Source organism: Lolium rigidum, chromosome 4, assembly GCF_022539505.1.
Source record: "Lolium rigidum isolate FL_2022 chromosome 4, APGP_CSIRO_Lrig_0.1, whole genome shotgun sequence".
Classification (NCBI taxonomy): domain Eukaryota; kingdom Viridiplantae; phylum Streptophyta; class Magnoliopsida; order Poales; family Poaceae; genus Lolium; species Lolium rigidum.
Window position 1 is genome coordinate 122,202,502 of NC_061511.1, and position 12,744 is coordinate 122,215,245.

Below are 12,744 nucleotides of genomic sequence, written 5' to 3' on the forward strand. Positions count from 1 at the left end.
CAAGATCGGCTTTCGGGTGGTACACATCGCTGCCACCGGACTCAATCCGGACTTGGAAGCGAGTTGGAAGAACAGTTCCACATGCAATATCACTCGAGGCTTCCGAGGCCGGCATTGCCGATCCGGCGCAAGTACGACGAAGCGCGGAGAAACAGTGTCGAATACATCCGGCGCTTCGGGACCGTTAGGAACCGATGCTATTCGGCTCATGTGACTGAAAAGAAGCGATCGAGTTGGCAGTGGTGGGTCTCGCATCGCCGATCAAGGATGTGCCCTCCCAAGCAGACTACCCTTCACTGGCGCATATGGTGCAGAAGCTGTCATTATATGAACAGCGCCACCCAGAGGTGTACTAGGATAAATTCAAGCGTGCGGTGGTCCTGGTTGAGGCAGATGAAGATGAAGGCTCTGCGGGAGATCAAGAGGTAGCAGTGGCTGAATGGACTCGGGGGGAAAGCCCCGTGTCCTGCAAATGGGTTAAGCCACAAGGTCCTCCAAGAGGGTTTGACTTTGACGAGGGCCAGCCAGGTTTCTCGTTCAACATCAACATGGTAGGACCTGGGCACCACCCTGGTAAGGACAGAGACGAGGGCAGCTGCTCTCATAACAAGGACAAAGAGGAAGCCGTTCCACGCGATCGGCTCCGGCACGATGGCAAGCGCTACATCACAGAGGGAGAAGTGAAGAATGTGAGATATCAGCGGACCTCTCTCCGATCACCTCCTCAATAAATATGTGAGTCAATACGACCAACGCCGACGATACGACAACGATGACGAAAGAGATCGTCCGGCTAGCGGGGACGCCGAGAGACATCGTCGGCATGATCGCGACGAGGAGAGATATGAGCGCCACGCCAAGGAAAAGTCAAGAGAGCAAGACGACGTGGATAGGCACTGGGACCGTCCCTTCTTCGGTACACTCGCTGGGATTCGGGAATGAGCCGATTGCCTACAATCGGCAACCGCCCGTAATGTAGACAGAAGAAGAAGGAGGCAGGTGACGTGTCCGTGTTCAAACGTCTAGGGCCTCTCCCGCCTCGGAACAGGCACGCTGAGTCTTCTCGGGTGGAAGATCTCGAGGAGTTAGAAGACGATGAAGAAGAAGATAAGTACCACCGGCCAAGGTGGTGCCCTGATGGACTCAGCCGTTCCCAAAAGCGTAGGGTTCAGCGACTACGTGGTTTGGAGGAAGCCGAAAGGTTATACCTGCACACGTTAAGGAAGGCGCGGCCTGATCCGGCCGCGAAAATTCAGCGAACTCGGACGAAGAAGGTCGGCCACAAAAGAAAGAGTGGCGCCCGGACAAAGGAAAGCCGATGATGAGACATCGGCTGGCACAAACATGGTGTTCATCCTTCCGAGCGGAGTTTAGTGCTCCGAGATTAGACGAAGCACCCGTGGCACAACTTGACTGCGGCCCACGGCCGATTATCTTTGAGAAGCCACGAGAAAGAAGCTACGTGACACTCGAAGGCCCCTGTACTTGCGAGGTTATATCAATGGGCAGCCTGTCAACAAGATGCTTGGTGGACACCGGAGCGGCAGTCAACATTATGCCATACTCCATGCTACGTCGGTTGGGACGCTCTGGCTCAGATCTGATCAAGACCAACGTTACACTGAGCGATTTCAACGGCCAAGCATCTGAAGCACAAGGTGTTCTGAACGTGGATCTGACCGTAGGAAGGAAAACCATCCCTACGACGTTCTTTATTGTTGATAGCAAGAGCACCTATGCCGTCCTGCTAGGGAGAGATTGGATCCACGCCAACTGTTGCATTCCATCCACGATGCACCAATGTTTAATACAGTGGGATGGAGATGAAGTAGAGGTCGTCCAAGCGAGATGACTCAGCCGAGATTTCAACGGGCGGCATGAACGTTTGGGAGACGACAGGCCAAGAGCCACTCTCAGGCATCACTTTGGACGACTGCGAGCGCATCGACGTGACGAAGGATGGGGTTAGGTTGGTCTTATCCACCGGCCTGGCCGTGTAACAAGAGCAAAATCTATGGACGTACGTGGCAAGGCCGATCCTTGTGATCGGCCCCAAAAAATAAAAAAAAGGGATAATCTTGTCTCAAGCATGTCACGTGGTTATAGTAAAGCAAGACTAAGATGTAAACCTTCACTGAGCGATTCAATCAACATGGAGGCCGATTCCAGCAATCAGCCAAAATTATCCTCACCATACGTTCTGCCTGAGTTCAACGTCGATCTAACGGGCAACGGGTTTACATCGGCTGATGAGCTGGAAGAAGTCAACATTGGTCCTAACGGAGCCGATGTTCAAGTACAGTGCCTTGGCTAACTACAGAGCCGATATCTGCAGTTACCTGACAGATTCGGCTCGGGGGGCACCTAATCAGATGAACATGTGCGATACATGTGCAGTGAAATATTGGGGGCCGATAAAAAATCGGCCAGTAAAAAATCACGTTCCGTGCAGTGAAATATTGGGGGCCGATAGAAAAATCGGCCAGTAAAAAATCACGTTCCGTGCAGTGAAATATTGGGGGCCGATAGAAAAATCGGCCAGTAAAAAAAAATTGTGTACATGCAAGTCACAGCCGATGCACAGACATCGACTTGAGAAAATTTGCGAAGACAACAGTGTACAAGTAAAGCCGATGCACAGCCATCGACTCTAGTACAAATTACACATGATCTACCAGCTGCGTGTTCAAGGCGCGGATTTCGGCCAAGTCGGTCTTCAGTTCAGCTTTGAGGCCTTCTGCTTCCTTGAGGGAGTGAACGATGAGAGCTTCCTTAACTTCAATGAACTGTTTTAGTGCCCAAACCTTCTTTCCGAGGACCTCCAACCCTTTGCGCAAGGTCGCCAGTTCAGCAGTGCTGGGAGTTTGGGAAACGGCAGGTTCAGTGACTGACCTCTTCTTGGAAGCCGACGGTGGCAAGTCTGGCTGACTCTGCGTGGTGGTTTTCTCACGATTGCCCGAGCTCGAGTCCCTTCGACTGAACTGTGTGTCCTCGCCGCTGTTCTCGCCTTGACTGAGGCTCGGGGGGCAGCTGACCTAGTAGACACTCTGCTTTTGGAAGCTGATTTGGGTGTCATCGGCTGGCTCTGCATCACAACCTCCTGCAAAGGTGATAAGTTTGGCAGAAGAAGGACCACCGGAGTTGCTAGGAGGAATCTGAAAGGGGAGCCGTCATCATCTACAGGGGCAGGACCATCCTGTTGCTGCAAGTAGACAGAGCAAGGGTATAAAGGGAGATCAGCGCAAACCACTTCAAAAATAAATTGTGAGTAGCGGTACCCGCTCTGCAGGGATGTCATAATCGGCACAAGCTGTTTCAGCAATGGTCCCAGAGCTCTCCTGAGGGCGTGAGTCTTCCACATTGATCACCAAGTTTCAAAACCAGTGACCAAACATGAAGCAATTCAAAGCAACAGACCAAAAATAGCCGATGGTTTTCAGAAGGTTCATGTTTCTCAAGGGAAGACAGTGGTGAGGCTAAAGCATCGGCTATTCCTGCGGTTTCCCAAATAGCATGGTGGGTTTTGAAGACTCTATTGTACTAAGAAAACCCAATCTTTAGGAAGATTAGGCCAGGCTCGTAAGCAGTCGGCCCAAGAAGTCAGATCTAGGTTTTGGTTCACGAAGGGAATTCTGTTTGCCTTGCATGAAATCAGATGGGCAGGACTCTCGGTAGGATGAGGGCCAAGACAGAGAGATTTGAAAGAGAAGGATGTGGCAGTAGAATGTCTGATACCTGGAAATTAATGATAGAACGAAGCATTAAATCAGATGTCTGTTGTTAATTCTAGCGTTATGTTTGGACCGCGAGGAGCGGTTAAGGATTACCTTCAAGCCGGAGACCATAGTGTTGGCATTGGATAATTCCGCCATTGGGTCCGTTGCGGGTGCGAGCCTGTGCGATTGAGATCTGAGGTTACCGATTGAGTAGGCAACAGGGCTGGCCTTGCTCGCGTTTTATGGCAAGGGCCGGTGCGCTGTCATCGGCTCTTGGTGTGTTGACTTACTTTGACAATCGGCAAGATTGGTAAAAGGATAGAATCGGCTTAGAGATATTTTCTTCATTAATAAAGGTGCTTTTACAGAGAAGAGCCGATTGCTCAAGGAAGAAAGGACAAAAGCCGATTACTACTACTAATTCTATGCTGGTAGTCCCTAATCTAAGGGCCGTTGCTGCCCTCGTCGTCGTCATCACAGCCGCCGGCGCAGCTGCTGGCGGGCTCCTCGTCGCTGCTCCCGTAGCCCTCTACGGGAGCCTCGTCCTCCTCGTCATCATCGCTATCGTCATCGTCCCACCAAGCGCGGAGGCGCTTCGCCGGTGGGTAACCTTCGAGGGAGTCGTCGTCGTCTTCTTCTTCCTCCTCTTCATGGGAGGAGGTGAAGTCGTCCCAGGAGAAGCGGTCGTCCTCGCTCTCCGCCTCTTCCTCCCCGTCAATGAGGAATTGGAGGTCGTCCTCTCCGTCGGTCAAGGATTTGTCATCCTCGGACCAGATGGAAGAATCATGGTCCTCCTTGTCCCACGTCGTTGGGGCGAGGATGTCGTGCGCCGCCAATGAGCCCCACTCTGGCGTCGGCTCACGGAAGGGAGACGATACGTAGGAGAGGTTTGAGGAGGCAGAGGAGGAGGAGGAGGAAGAGGACATGGCTACAGAGGAAGGGTTTTTTTTGCCGATGGCTAGTACGGAGCAAGAGGGTGAAGGGGCAAACTGCTCAACACGATTAAATAATGGGGTATTGGGGAGAGTTAATGTTACAGCAGTTTCCGAGGAAGTGGTGCCAGAGAATTGTCAAATCGCGTAGAGAAGTTGAGAAGGCAAGGCATCATGATGAGGGATACTGCAGCGGTTCTGCTCTGCCACGACATGACCCGGCGAAGAAAAAAACAGAGTGATTTTGGAATTAGCATTTCCAAAACCAGGGGGGCATGTGTTATCACCAGAATTTGACCGGATCAGAGGTGGGCCGCGATTAAGATGGGCTTGAAGGATATACATGGAAGAAATATATGAATCGGCCTTGTATACAAAGTTTGGGCTAGTTTGCCCGTGTATCTGTAAATATAGTAGGATACGTGTCGGTTAGTTAGAATTTGGCTCGTGCACGGTTGGGATTATTCCCACGTTAGAAAGTCTACGGACTATAAATATGTATCTAGGGTTATTGAGAAAAACAACAATCACGTTCATCACAAACCAATCTAGGCGCATCGCCAACCCCTTGTTTCGAGGGTTTCTTCCGGGTAAGCATCATGCTGCCTAGATCGCATTGCGATCTAGGCAGTACACGTTTATTCGATGTTCATGCGTTGCTCGTGCTGAAGCCTTGTTGATGGCGAGCAACGTAGTTATCATAGATGTGTTAGGGTTAGCATTGTTTCATCGTATCACATGCTTTCGTCCATGCAACCCTTAGACGTCTAGCCGCCCTTACACCTATCTTAGGTTTAAGGGCGGCACCTCGCTTGATCATTATTTGGTAGATCCGATCCGTTATGATTGCTCCTTGTTCTTCAAGGATTAGTTTAATATCTGCATAGTTAGGCCTTGCAAACGGGTTGAAGGATCCAGTAGCACGTAGGGTGTAGTTTGCTAGCCCTAGATGAGATGTTCCGGGGATCAACTTCATGTTGGTTTTTAGGCCGTGTCTAGGGTCGGTTTATTATCACCGTGCGTGGCTGCCAGGCTCAATCACGCGTAGGATGTTCCGATTATGTGGTGAAAACCCTAAATCATTGTAGGTCGTTTTAGCTTTATATTGATCAAGCAGGACCACCATGTGATCGTATACCTCATACGAATCATGGGTGGATCGGCTCCTTGAGCCGATTCACGGGACAACTCGAGAGCCGATCGAGGCTCGTATTTAATGTTTACGTGTATGCCATGCGAGAAACTAAGCGAAGCAAATCCATCACCTTCCCGACCGGGTATAGGTCAGGTGGCACGCCCTTGCACCAGCATCGGACGTGCGTGCCGAGGCTTTGCGGGCCGTTGCTCGAGGGACCATGGCCAGCCGCAGTCCTGGGAGCCTCCCGGCTCTACTGTGTTGCCCGTCGTTGCTCGCAGGTGGGTTTCTGACCGCAACACTCCATTATTGCATTACTGCTTGGATAGATCTTGGGCATATAAGGGTTTGCGTTAAGTTAGGAAATTTTTGTTTTCTGTTGCGAACCCCTATGGTGGTATCAGAGCCGATCTATGGGTAGTATGCTTGTACGGTTAGAAGGCATGTTCTACATGTGGGCATCGATTCTATAATTGTTACCTCCTCACGTGTACTTGTACATTACTGCGGCATTGTTCGATGAAGCGGATCCGACTGACCTTACACGTACACTTACGCGAAACTGGTTCCGCACTTGACTCGTGACTTGTGCCATGTACGTGGCTAGGGGTGTGTGTCGCTCTTACTTTAGCGGTGTCACTACTAGGAATAAGCTTATAGCCGCACTTATTACCGCCGGCGAATCGGGTTCAAAGTGGCCGGCGGTAATTTTTTTTAGGTCTGCCTCGTGTTACCGCCGGCAAGTACGCTTGGAGATCGCCAGCGACAGGTCATTTACCGCCGGCGAAACAGACCAGTAAACGCCGGGGATATGCTGGGCTGAAAGCACCCTAATGGGCCTCACGATTAGCGCAGGCGAATTTGGCTGAGGGCGCCAGGGGTATTTCTTGCCTGGACACGAAGCAACGCAATCCAACCCACACGTGGCTCTCCTCGCGTCCACGCAATTCTTATCCTGCACTTGGACGAAGCGACACTGCCCCATCAAAAAAACTGGCGTGCGCATCTCGAGTGCGCATCCTCAGATTTACACCCGACTGCTCCGTATCTCGCCCACCCAAGTCACACCGGCGAGAGGGCTCTCGCCGCCGGCCCCGACGCCAACGCCGCGATGTACATGGCGTACGGGTTGCCGCAGTCGATCCCGCTGGACCCGGGCGACTCGGACGGCGTGGTCCTCCTCCGCGTCCTCAGCCGCCTCCTCCTCGCCGTCTGCCCCGCCTCGCTCCACCTCTGGTCGGCCCCCCACCACAAGGTCCGACTCGCCCGCCTCGACCGCTCCCCGGAATCCCTCGCCTCCCACGGCCCCAACGCCCACGCCGTCTGGAGCCCAGACGTCCTGGTCAGCCCGCCGCCCGGCCCTCTCTTCCCCCGACTGCTCTCCCCGCGCAACGATCTCAGGCTCGATCTCAGGCGACGAGATGGAGAACCTTGATACTGGGGAAGGCGCGGCGTTGGCCGGGGGTTCCGCCTTTGCTCTTCGCGCGCGCAAGAGCCGCCCCGCCGTCCTGCTCCGTTGTTTGCCCCCGCGCGCGTATGCACAGCAGCAGCAGCATCGCCCGTCGATCTGCCATGCACCTGGCTCCCGATCGAAAGCAGCAGTACTGTATGCGCCTGGCTCCATAATTATTCTTTTTTTTTAAATCCTAAATAACATACCGCCGGCGAGTTGGGCGAGGCGCCGGTGGTAAAGAGCTTTTCCCCTGGCGGTTACAAAAACGCCGGCGGTAGGACGATACCACCGGCGAGGTCATCGCCGGCGAATAGAAACGTGCCGGCGGTAGTAAATTCTATGCGCCGGCGGTAAGGTAATTCCTAGTAGTGTGTGGCATTTGCAATGGAGGGCCCTGACATGGGTGTAGTAGAGACAATTATCTAATCGGTGTTATGGTTGTATGTTCGTAGGTAAGGACGGTTTTTATCGCAAAAGCCCTAACATCCACGTAAAATTTGCAATTAATAAGGTAGAACCGTCTATTTCCGTTGCAAGGAGGCTTGTAACATGTTATGGTCATGGTGTAAATTAGTTTTCTACTAGTTGTCACTAAGTTGTAGTGATAGCACGGGTTCAGAGAAATATGTTCATGGATAACAAAAATGTGGCATGTTTCAAAAAAAAGATTATGGTTCAGAAGGATTCATGTATTCGAATATTCAGAGGTTAAAAAATGTTCATGGTACAGAATATGGTCGTGTTCGATTTAAAACAAAACATACTAAAGCAAAAATATATACACAGTTGGTTGAAAAGTTTACGCGTTTGAAAATAAGCATGCTTAGGGATTCGAAGAAATGTTCTCAGGTTCTAATAATATTCTACTCCGTCCATAAAAGAATGTCTTCTATTAAAACATTCTTTTATGAACAGATGTAGTATTAAACTACCGATTTACAAATATCAAATGCAAATTTCTAGATTTATACAAAATTAGAATCAAAATAAGTAGGATCAGCCATACACAAATCTTGATGATATATGAATCATGCATGTAGTGGAAAAAAAAGTAACTATCAAAACATTTTTCGAACTGTACAGCCAGGGCGGGGGAGAAAGATACATATAACCAAGCAAAGCAACGCAGTCGATTTTATCGGGCCCAATTTGAGCGGGCCATGAAGCCATTGTTTCAGGTGGCGCGGGCAAGTGGTGCCGTTAGGCCCGCTACGAGCCCCTCCCCTGGCGCGCGCAGTGGGGAGCTGCTATATGCCGACCGGGTCGGCAAGTATGTGGTGCCGCACACCCCTCCGACCCGGCGGCTGTTAACTGGGCCGCGGCCCATCAGGTAAATCACGTTTTCTTTTTCGTTTTCTTATTATTTTTCCTTTTTCTGTTTATAGTTTTGTTTTAAAAAATAACATTTTTACAGAATTTTGTATGTTTTCGAAATTTGTTCAAAATTTTCTGTCTATAGATTTTAAAAATGTTTGATTTTAAATTCTTTTAAAATTTGGAAATCGTCCGTAATTCAAAAATTGTTCAACACTAAAAGTTTGTTGAAATTATGAAATTCGTTCAAATTTCAAAAATCGTTCAAAATTTAAAATTCATCCATAATTTGGAAATTTTTCAAGTTTTTTTTTTCAAATTTCGAAATTCGTTCAAATTTGAAAATTCGTTCAAATTTGAAAATTCGTTCAAATTTGGAAATTTTGTTTAAATTTCAAAATTTGTTCAAATTTGGAAAATGTATTCAAATTTTGAAATTCATTCAAAAAATTTCAAGCTTGAACACTTTTGAAATTCATTCAAATTATTTTTACACAAAAATATAAAATTAGAGAACAAAAAAAGAAACACTAAAAAAGAAAATAGAAAAAAAAGTAAACAGAAAACAGAAAAGAAAAGGAAAAGGAGAAAACAGGGAAAATCGCCTTATCGGGCCAGCCACACCGTCCGCGGGGGTGTGCGGCGCAGTGCAGGTGCCGATCTGAACGGCATATAGGAATTACGCGGGCATTGCAAGTTCCTACCGCGTGGTTGTTTGTCATTTCCTTGTCGCTAGCTGCACTCTCTATCCCGAGTCTTTGGCCGGTAGGTCAGTCCACCGGGCATTCCGTGTGGAACGTGCACTCCGGGCTCCAGAATTCCACAACGTCAATGTCGCTCACCAGTCACTGTCATCGACGTTTCGCTGCCGGTGCTGCCAAGCACAATCATTCAAAGCAAGAATCCGCTGCCACAACTCTCCACTCTTCAGCCATGGAAGAGCAATCACGCACCTCCCGAGCACCCCTCGTGTGCCTCTTCCTCTGCCTCCAACACCTATCCTCTTCCCAGCAGGCGCCGAGCAAGTATCTCAACGACGACGACCATGACCTTTAGGTTACCCACAATACCTTCGCTATCTTTGGGTCGAAAGCACGACTAGACCTCGCAGGTATCTTTTATCATTTCCGTTTTCTAGGTTTCCTAGTACTAAATTACTTTTAAAAATTGTTCAGATTTTTTTAAAAGGCAATTTTAAAATATTCATATTTTGAATAGAATATAGATTTCCAAAATCAGATTTTTTTAAAAATGTTCAGAATTTAAAAAATATTCAGATTTTAAAAATGTTAAGATTTTGAAAAGAATTTAGATTTTTTTAAAAAAAATGTCAGAATTCTAAAGGTAGCAGAAGGAAAACTTAAAAAAAATGGCCCAGAAAACCGAAGCCAGATGAATTACTGTCCGGAGGGACCGCACAAAGCGGTGAATAGGCCGCTACGAGAGCCCCTCCTATCCCCCCCTGGCGCGCGCACTGCTAGTTTCGCACAGCGTGGTTGTCGCTAGCTGCACTCACTATCCCGAGTCTTCGGCCGGTAGGTCAGTCCACCGGGATTCCGTGTGGAACATGCACGCCGTGCTCCAGAATTCCACACCGTCAATGTCGCTCAATAGTCACTATCGTCGACGTTTCGCTGCCGATGCTGCCAAGGCATCCAAGTGCGCAATCATTCAAAGCAAGAATCCGCTGCCACAGCTCTCCGCTCGAGCTCGAGCCATGGCAGAGCAAGCACGTACCTGCCGAACACCTCTCCTGTGCCTCTTCTTCTGCCTCCAACTCCTATCCTCTCCCCAGCAGGCGACGAGCAAGTACCTCGACGACGACGACCATGACACCTTCTCCGGCGGCCAGCCGCGGAGGACCCTCTCCTCCGGCGTGCCGAGCCGTAACTCCTCCAACAGCTCGGGCGCCGGCGCGGCCTTCTGCAGGCTGCTCTCCCTCCAGATCCTCGACCTCTCCAACAACCGGCTCACCGGGGAGCTCCCCGACTGCTGGTGGGACCTGCAAGCGCTGCAGTTCATGGACCTCTCCAACAACTCCTTCTCGGGCGAAATTCCGGCGGCCGAGCCAAGCCACAACTGCTCTCTCGAGTCGGTCCATCTCGCCGGCAACAGGTTCACCGGCGTCTTCCCGCCGGTCTTGAGGGGCTGCGACTCGCTGGCCACCCTGGACATCGGGAACAATAGGTTCTTCGGCGGCATCCCTCCATGGATCGGTACCCAGGTCCCGTCGCTGAGGATCCTGAGCTTACGATCCAACAGGTTCACCGGAGAGATTCCTCGGGAGCTGTCGCGGCTCTCTCACCTCCAGCTGCTCGACATGGCTAACAACAGCTTGACCGGACAGATTCCGGTAGCCTTCGGCAACCTGGCCTCGATGAGGAACCCAGAGATTGTCTCCAGCATCGGGTCGCTAGACGGGTCAAACTACCAGGATAGGATCGACATAATCTGGAAGGGCCAGGAGCTCATCTTCCAAAGAACCATCCGGCTACTAACCGGCATCGATCTGTCAGGCAATCTGCTATCCGACTGCATCCCCGAAGAGCTAACCAGCCTGCACGGCCTCCGATTTCTCAACCTTTCAAGGAACCATCTGTCGTGCGGCATTCCCAGAGACATTGGAAGCTTGAACCTTCTCGAGTCTCTTGATCTATCGTGGAACGAGCTTTCGGGGGCCATCCCACTGAGCATCTCGGCCCTGTCGACGCTCAGCACCTTTAACATCTCGAATAACCATCTGGCGGGCAGGATACCATCCGGGAGCCAGATTCAGACCCTGGACGACCCTTCCATTTACAGCAACAACTATGGGCTCTGCGGACTTCCACTAATCGACGTTCCCTGTGCAAATACTTCGCTTGCGTCCGATGAAAGAAACGGTGAAGGGTTCGACCAATGGCTTTGCTACTCCGTGATTGCTGGGGTGGTTTTTGGATTCTGGCTATGGTTTGGGATGCTATTTACCATTGAGACCTGGAGATCTGCTCTTCTCTTTTCTGTTGATAAAATGCAGTGCAAGGTTATGCAGAAGGTGTCACGTATTGATCAGTTTCTTTCGAAAAGAAACACCGATAAATTTTTGTAGCTGTGTTTCTTACTTCTTTACACTAGTAGAGCATCCCCAGTAGTTGTGTGTGTAAGGATGATAAAGCGTTGTACTTGAACTACAACATCACCGTGAAGCAATTTGTACAACAAAGGTACAATTTGTAGCATTTTATAACCTTATATGATTAGATTGATCTTGTCCACAAAATACATTTCTTAGATTAATATACAGTATGTATAAGCTCCTTAAAAACAAAAGAAAACCATATAAGAAGAGAAAAAAGTCTGAATAGGGGCTCTTGTGTTACTTGTATTGGTATTGGTTGTGTTTCAGAGCTTTACATTCACCCTTTAAAAAAATGAATCAATTGTTTTCTCCTGAATCATCACCTCCTCTGCTCCTCGCTGCATAATTTAGAAAATAAGTACTATATTAAAGAGTAATACACTTCTTTTTTCTCATAATTTTGAGCCCTCTTAGAGATTAACCTTGTGGTAACACGTGTTTTTTCAGATGATTTGATTCTCGTTGGTTCTTTCCTGTGTAGCATTTGGTGATCCGTAGCGTTTTGGGAAAGTTTGATTTCTTTGCTACCAACGCTTGGTGTTTCCTCGTGGTGTGGCCGTAGCCATAGTCTGGTTGGGACAGCGGTGGCCTCTTTCAATGACTAGTAAAGGTGCACGTGCGACACGCACGTACTATAATCTATGACAAAATAATTTTATCTTGCTGTTTTTAAGAGCCACTTCAAACTTGTCTAATTGCCTCATATTCAAGTTTCATTTTAAACATACAGTAAACGTGTACGTGCCACGCACGTGTAATATAGGACATATATCAACAATTCATGAAAATGGTGGCATGAGGAGCATTGCTTGCTATATAGTATATCTATTAATTTATTCTGGCTTTAAAAGAAAATATTCGCACCAAGTAAATCACCGTTTGATCTAGAAAAAAGATACAGTACTACCAACCTCGATGAAAATCAATACTGATTAGAAAACCTAAATAATTCCATCAACCAATTCAGACTACTTATTAATTCTTTTCTGATCCAAACCAAGTGATAGAAAACCTAGGTATGCAAGTATACCAGATTGACACACAAATTTATCTTTACCCGCTAAGAAAAGTACACC

At 48.9% G+C, this 12,744-nt stretch overlaps 1 protein-coding gene across 1 annotated transcript; it reads left to right on the top strand.

Moving 5' to 3' along the window:
* The first annotated feature begins 10,163 nt into the window (after positions 1-10,163).
* On the top strand, positions 10,164-11,776 carry LOC124708257 (receptor-like protein EIX2). Its single transcript, XM_047239940.1, has one exon. The coding sequence runs from the start codon at positions 10,268-10,270 to the stop codon at positions 11,636-11,638; it is 1,371 nt and encodes a 456-aa protein (XP_047095896.1). The 5' UTR covers positions 10,164-10,267; the 3' UTR covers positions 11,639-11,776.
* Positions 11,777-12,744: the final 968 nt, after the last annotated feature.

Bases quoted from the DNA above. Each gene is read 5' to 3' on its own strand.
- LOC124708257 (XM_047239940.1), top strand. From the start codon at position 10,268: ATGGCAGAGCAAGCACGTACCTGCCGAACACCTCTCCTGTGCCTCTTC.